This window comes from Octopus bimaculoides, chromosome 12 (assembly GCF_001194135.2).
Source record: "Octopus bimaculoides isolate UCB-OBI-ISO-001 chromosome 12, ASM119413v2, whole genome shotgun sequence".
In the NCBI taxonomy this organism is placed as follows: domain Eukaryota; kingdom Metazoa; phylum Mollusca; class Cephalopoda; order Octopoda; family Octopodidae; genus Octopus; species Octopus bimaculoides.
In genome coordinates this window covers 54,712,496-54,720,278 of record NC_068992.1, presented here as the reverse complement: position 1 = coordinate 54,720,278, position 7,783 = coordinate 54,712,496, and the positions used below count along the sequence as shown (strand labels likewise).

Below are 7,783 nucleotides of genomic sequence, written 5' to 3'. Positions count from 1 at the left end.
AAAAAACATTTTCATTCTCCTTCTTGAAAATTTGCTTAACAATGAAAGCCGGTTAGAAATCTTTATTAAAACATGCTTCCAATTTAGCATTCTGCCTTATTCTTCATTTCCCTATATATGTGTGTGTGTATATATATATATGTGTGTGTGTGTGTGTGTATATATATGTATATATATATACATATATATGTGTGTGTATGTATATATATATATATATATATATATATATATGTAACAGCTTATGAAAAAATGAGCTGCCCTTTGCTTTCTCAATACAACGGTAACAATTGGCAACAGCTCTCAACTCACATACTGCACCATAGGTATAGGAGTGGCATCAAGTGCATACAGCCTACCATACTTATTCAGGTGGGGACACCAAAAGTATTTTCCGCTTTCCCTGTGGTTGTTGAGAATCCTTGCTATGATTCTATTGCAGCACAACAGAAATAAATGCAAAAGCCCCTCACACAGATCTCTGTATCTTTTGGCTCCAAAAGACAGTCAGTTTAAGCAACCATCTCAGTTCCCATAGTAAGGTCCTCATCTGCTGGGCAATCTGTGTTTCTGCACTTCTATATGGACACAAAACATGGATCACATACAGTTAATACATAAAGACCCTGAAGGCCTTTAGTATCCAACATTCCAGAAGATCCTTTATGTCATCTGGTGAGATTGGATATCATGCACACAGAAACACACAATCACACATACACAACACTGAATCCACACCTACATAGGTATCATTTGAGACTGGCTTGTACATCCTCCCCGTAGGATCCTCTCAGGTCAGCAACATCATGATCAATCAACACCAGGTTGAATGATTAAAAAGAGTAATCCAAAAGACCAGCTGAAGACTGCTTTCAAGATGAGCACCACCAACCTTTTAAGAGTGAATGAAGGACAATGGAACCTACTGCTCGCTTTGGCAGTCTCACTGGAGAGTGGGGTTTGGCACTATAGAAGAGAAACTCGGTACAAGATAGAAGAATGTACAATATATTACACTGTATTACAACTGCAGCAGCATATTTAGGATCAGTAAGTACAGTCGTAAAAGCATTTACGAATAGAAGAGAAAATGGTCATCATTGAATACAATGGACGAACAGATCCCAATGACTGAAAGCCAGGGTGAATGCAAATAATACAAGCACAAAATTAGCAACAATAGCAAAGTATATATATACAGAGAGAGAGAGGGGGGGAGAGAAAGAGAGGTGGGTAATATATAAAGGATGCATAAATAGAGAGACTGATTGAATGATTACATGAACAAATGAATGAATGGGCAAATAGATGGCTAGAAAGATGATGGTCGACAATGATTAAATAAATGGATAGGCGGATGAATAGATATTCGATGTGTAGGGTACACACACACACACACACACACACACACACACACACACAGAGCCACATGTATGTATAAGTACATATATACACATATATTTACTGACTGATTGGTTAATTGAATAACTGAATGAATAGACGGATGGATGAATGAAAAGATGGATGAATGGATGGATGTTTAGAGTGTATATATATTTTACTGATTGACTGGATGATTAACCCTTTAGCATTTAGATTACTCTGTTGTGCAATGCTTATTTATTCCCATTACTTTGGAATTACTCATGCAATATCTTGTAGCTTTGAGATTTCAATGATGTGATTGTTCATTTTTAAGAAGCCACTGTAGGATAGGTGTGAGAGGCTGAATCTTGTCAGTTTGAGCATAAAACAGATGGAATATTTGGGGATGGATATGACCAGTTTAAATGCTAAAGGATTAAATGAATAAATAAATAGGCGGATGGATAGATAAACGATGTGTAAGGAGTATTGTATTTGTCATCATCATCATCATCATTTAACGTCTGTTTCCCATACTGGTATGGGTTGGACAGTTTGTATGTATTTGACATCTAAGAATTTATAAACTTTCAAGAGAACATGAAATAATTCATTTTGGGGAACAGTAGATCTCAAAGTATGTAAAGCTATAAATGATAGAATGTAAACAGTGAATTGAAAGACCCTTTTGGGAAGAAAAAGTTAAAGACTGCATATTTTTTATCCAAAAGGGTTTTCCAACTCAATATTTACACACACACACACACACACACACACACATACATACATACATGTTGGCACTCCGTCGCTTACGACGTCGAGGGTTCCAGTTGATCCGATCAACGGAACAGCCTGCTCGTGAAATTAACATGCAAGTGGCTGAGCACTCCACAGACACGTGTACCCATAATGTAGCTCTCGGGGATATTCAGCGTGACACAGTGTGACAAGGCTGCCCCTTTGAATTACAGGTACAACAGAAACAGGAAGTAAGAGTGAGAAAAAGTTGTGGTGAAAGAGTACAGCAGGGTTCGCCACCATCCCCTGCCGGAGCCTCGTGGAGCTTAAGGTGTTTTCGCTCAATAAACACTCACAAAGCCCGGTCTGGGAATCGAAACCGCGAGTCCGCTGCCCTAACCACTGGGCCATTGCGCCTCCACACATACATACATACATATATATATATTCATAAATATGTGCACACATGCACACACACACACACACACAAAAACACGCACACGTGTATGCACAGAACAATATTTTAGTGATATCTATTTTAACAAGAACAGAGAGACAGAAAATTGAAAATGATAAGATTTGAATGGAGGCCAAAGAAATGTTCAGCATTATAAAACATTCTGTACAGTTCTTATAGCCCCTGTGCCAATTCAAAATTCGTAACTGTAAGAAGATACCACTACTAAAATTTCCAAATCTTTCTGCAAAGATTCAAATGGCTTACTGGATTACATCAGTTAACAATTTTCCACAAATGAACATCATCGCTTACAGTAAAACTAAAAATAAAATTCAAAAATTTTTCAAATTCCCTGAAACATTCCATTAAAGAATTCTAGAAAAGTGTACTCTGTAAGATATGAAGAAAAGTCTGAAACTCTCCAGAATGTAAATACCAGAAATTCACTGACTAATACAAAGAGACCAAATAAATTTTTAGAAGACAGTATCTGTAGGATCATATATAAACTTTAGCCAAGAGACATCGAATTTCACAGTTACATACATGTGCGACAGTCACAAATAATCATTACTGTTTAGATGTAAGTCATCTCTTACTAAACAGACCTGTGATAAGCCATGACCATCTCATCCTTTCAAAGAAGATGTATCTAGGATTACCATCATCATTTAGCATCAGTTTTCCATGCTGGCAGGGGTTAAATGATTTGACTGGAACTGGCAAGTAGAGAGCTGTACTAGGCTAAGGTCTGATTTGGCTTAGTTTCTATGGCTGGATGACCTTCCTAACACCAACCACTTCAAGAGTGTAATGGGTGCCCTTTGTGTCACCAGCACTGGCCATGATTACAGTTACAATTGGCTTGATATGTCTTCTCAAGCACAGCAAATCACGAAAGGTCTCAATCACTTCATTATCAAAAGTGTTGTGTCTTTTTTTTTAATGGCAAGGAGAGGTAGCTGTAGGTGTGGCTGTGTGGTAAGAAGTTTGCTTCCAAACCATGTAATCTTGGCTTCAGTCCCACTGCATGGAACCTTGGGCAAGTGTCGTCTACTATCACTTCAGGCTGACCAAAGTCTTGTAGGCAGATTCGGTATATAGAAACTGAAAGAAGCTCATCGTGTATGTGTATGTGTTTGTCTTTGTGTTTGATCCACCCACTAACCACCACCACCACTTGACAACTAGTATTGGTTTGTTTATGTCCCCATAACCTAGTGGTTTGGTGAAAGAGACTGATAGAATAAGTGCCAGACTTGAAAAAAAACAAGTACTGGGAGCAATTTGTTAGACTAAACCCTTCAGTGCAGTACTCTAGAATGGCCACAGTCCAGAGACTTAAACGAGAAACAAATAAAAGATAAAAGTAGGAAATGATGATCTGAGAGACCTGGATGTTATTTCTAGCAAATTTAGGGACTACAGAGAGGTTCCCTTATTGGCTCATGATTCTACTTCTAATGTTTAGTCTCACCTAAGCCTTGAACAAGTAGAACTATGACCAAATGCATTCCATCCATAACAATCCCTCCTGTGTACCTAAGACTAAACCATCAAACATGTCCTTCCTCCCTTTTAGATTTTGTTTCCAAGACAGCAGGTTGTGATTTAAGAAAAATTTATCTACTATTTCCAGTAAGTCAGACAAGTGGATAGGGGTCTCTCTCATAAGCTAACACATCAATTGGTATTATTACCATATACCAAATTCAAATTCCGCCGAGGTTGACTTTGCCGTTCATCCTTTTGGGGTCGACAAATTAAGTACCAGTGAAATACTGGGTTCAATGTAATCGACTCATCCTGTACCCAAAATGGCTGCCCTTGTGGTTTAATTTGAAACCATTATTACCTTATGCTAAATTCAAATTCTGCCAAGGTCGACTTTGCCTTTCATCCTTTCGGGGGTCGATGAATTAAGTACCTTTATTACTTTATACCAATGTAATCCTGTTTCACACCCAATGCTCTTCAATCACAACACATGAATAATTTCTCAGTTCACTCCTCTCTGATATTGAAGTAGTAATTGGTGGAAAGTGCTGGACTAACTACTAGCTAATGTGTCGGACATTTAAAATATACTAAAACATACTGCAGTCTTTCTAATTGTTGACAAGGCCCTTTTTGCACAAGTTGACTTGGTCTCTCTCTTTACATAAGTGACTAACTTGATTGATGACTATCCAATCATCTGATACTTTGTTCTACTGATACATGCTAAAGAATATCTATACTTCATGTCAACTCTTCTCCTGCAACACACACACACACACACACACACACGCACGCACACGCACACACACAAAATTTCTGGTGGTTGTCAAGACATCCAAGATGTTAGCTGTAAAACACAACAACAACAACAACGACAGCAGCAGCAACAACACAGTTCTAGAGCCATTACTCAGATAATTAGTCAGACCTTCCATTTTGCAACCGTTATTAGAGTGATTAAGTTGATTAAGAGAAAAACAGTTTGATCTGATAATTTTATACTGCTGCATGGATGGCTTCTTTCCTGAAACCAATCACCTGAAGTTCACTCTAGCTCTCAGATCATAACTGGAAATCAATTCATAGCCTTCAAAATTATTATATTCTTACAGCTATTATTGAAGAGATAGTGAATTTGGTAAAGACTTGACTGTTTCGTTTTGTTTTCTTGTTTTTTGCCTGTTTTTTTTTTTTTCTTTTCCCACTCCCACCTTCTTCTTATGAGGAAGAAACCTTGGTTATGATCTTTACGGAACCGCTGAGTATTTCTTGAATGCTTTAGAGTTCACCACGTACAGTTGAGAGCATTCAGCTTTCAACATCATCATCATCATCATCATTTAACATTGACTTTCCATGCTGGCATGGGTTGGATGAGTTGACATTATTCGATGGTCTCAAGGACTGTAGTATGCTTCAATGTCTGCTTAGGCATGGTTTCTATGGCCAGATGCCCTTCCTAGTGGCAACCACTTTACAGTGTGTAGTGGATGCTTTTTTTTTTTTTTTTTGTGACACCAACACTACTGAGGTCACAATGCAGCTCACAAGATTATGAATCCTGAGGGAGAGGGCTTTCAGCTTTATGCTAGGGATGAGGGATTAACCCTTTAGCATTCAGATTACTCTGTCAAATGTAAAGCCTGTTTAATTACATTGTTTTAAGTTAATTGTACAGCATCTTTTAACTCTGAGATTTTGATGATGTCCCTGTTTATTTTTAGAATGACTTTGTAGGGTAGGTGTGAGAGATCAGAGCTGGCTGGTTTGAGCATACAACTAGAAGACAATTTTGGCCTGATATGGCCGGTTTAAACACTAAAGGGTTAATACATGAGAAGGGGAGGGGCAGGGAGAGGTGAAGAACAGCTGGTTCTTGTACTAGACCTACAGGGTTACTCAGATTCAGTAGGGAAGGGAGAGTATGATCAGTAGGAGCTGCAAAAGGATAAATATTAGAGATGGTGTCAAGGTACCCCTGCCCTTGCGCCCCCACCCCCACCCCACCTCCGCCCATCTAAGTTCAAGGTGCTTTGTAGATATGAAACAATTGCTAGACTCTGAGTGAATCAGGCAGCTCTGTCTTCTTGCTTTTGATGAGGCAACATTCAGTCAAAAACTGGTTTAACCCTACCATAGTTGATCCTAGTAACAGAACTGAAGGTCTCCCAAGACTGAGGGATAAGGAGTTTAGTGAAGTTGATGTAGTTGAGGTTGGTTTTTGAGCTTTTGAAGATCAGCTTTTAAAGAAGATATAAAGCTGATACAATGATTCAGAGAAATGCAGTTAGAGACAAGAATATTTTTTTTTGAAATGTGTTAAGAAGACATCCTGATGAGACAAAGTAAATAATGGTATGAGAATGATAAATATAATTATAAGGAAAAGGTAAAAAAAGTTATCAAAAAGATTTAAGAATTAAAATTCAAACACGAAATCAACTTCTGTATATTTTTCTACAAAGCATTTAAGTTAATAAAATCTAACATTTTTCATATTCTCCAAGTATTAGAGAGGGTTATTTTGAAAACATATTAAAGATTACCATACCTATTAATGTGAAATGCATCAGTTTTGGGCAACGCCAAGCCAACATCACAAAGGGATCTTCATCAGCTTCAATCTCATAAACAATAGGGTCTCCATTAGCAAAACCATCTATTATATGTATTTCTTTCAGCGTGTTATTGTAATGTGAAGATATATAACTAACTGAAGCAATGTTGATATTGGAACAGAACATCTGCCGGAATTTGGCTAAGGGCATTGAAGGTTGCAAGATATTCAAGAGACCAGCAACACCCTCAAACGAGTGAATCAGGTTTAAGGTCACTTCTAGGTTTGAAGAATGGTTACGTAACCGGCGCCAAGTTTCATTGGTAATCACTTCATGGTCAGCATCAATACCGTGGACATTAATAACCAAATTTTCAAGCTTAGACTTCTTGGGATCAATAAAGGTTAGCAGGAGGTCATTGGTTAAGTAATCATAATCAAGGCTAAGACTACGGAGACCCATAAAACGGCAAAAGTCAATAGCATTCAATTCTATGATACCATAACTTTCAGAGTCTTCTTTCACACTGGCAAGATGCAGAGACTCCAGTGTAGATGCATGATGTTCTGCCAGTAAGTTGACAAAAACATTGGAGTGTTCTAAAAGCTCTTCAACACAACCTAAAGCAAAATGTTGCAGATGCCTGCTGGTCTTGATTAAGGCTTCAATATTATCAAGATACCTGCAAATATAAAATGAGAAATAAAGAAAGAAAAACAGACATTATAAATATTTCTTTATGGATAAGGAATAAAATGAACAAAACACAATTACAGTATGGAATTACAAATCATATTTTATATGTTGATTTCAAGGTTTGTCACAAGGTCAGCAAACTCAGGGGAAGGATAGTTCAATTAAAGTGATCGTAAGGTTCAACAGGTACTTTGTTGCAATAGGTGCAGGTGGGGCTGAGTGGTTAGCAACAAGTTTGCTTCGCAACCATATGGTTTGGGGTTCAGGGATTTGGTCGACAAAAGCTGTAAGAAACTCATCATGCGTGTGCATGTGTGTGTATATATATATATATATATATATATATATATATATATATGCATGTAAAATGCACTATCCAAACATGGCCAATGCCAGTGCTGCCTTGACTGGCTCCCATGCTGGTGGCACATACAAAGCATCCACTACACTCTCAGAGTGGTTGGCATTA

At 37.8% G+C, this 7,783-nt stretch overlaps 1 protein-coding gene across 1 annotated transcript in view; it reads right to left on the bottom strand.

The window, feature by feature from the left end:
- Positions 1-7,783, bottom strand: part of LOC106870123 (hybrid signal transduction histidine kinase E-like) — a 35,192-nt gene that overhangs the window by 3,733 nt on the left and 23,676 nt on the right. The window contains exon 2 of the mRNA XM_052972188.1: positions 6,612-7,300. Within this exon, the coding sequence (XP_052828148.1) occupies positions 6,612-7,300 (689 nt within the window). The remainder of the gene's footprint in view (positions 1-6,611; positions 7,301-7,783) is intronic.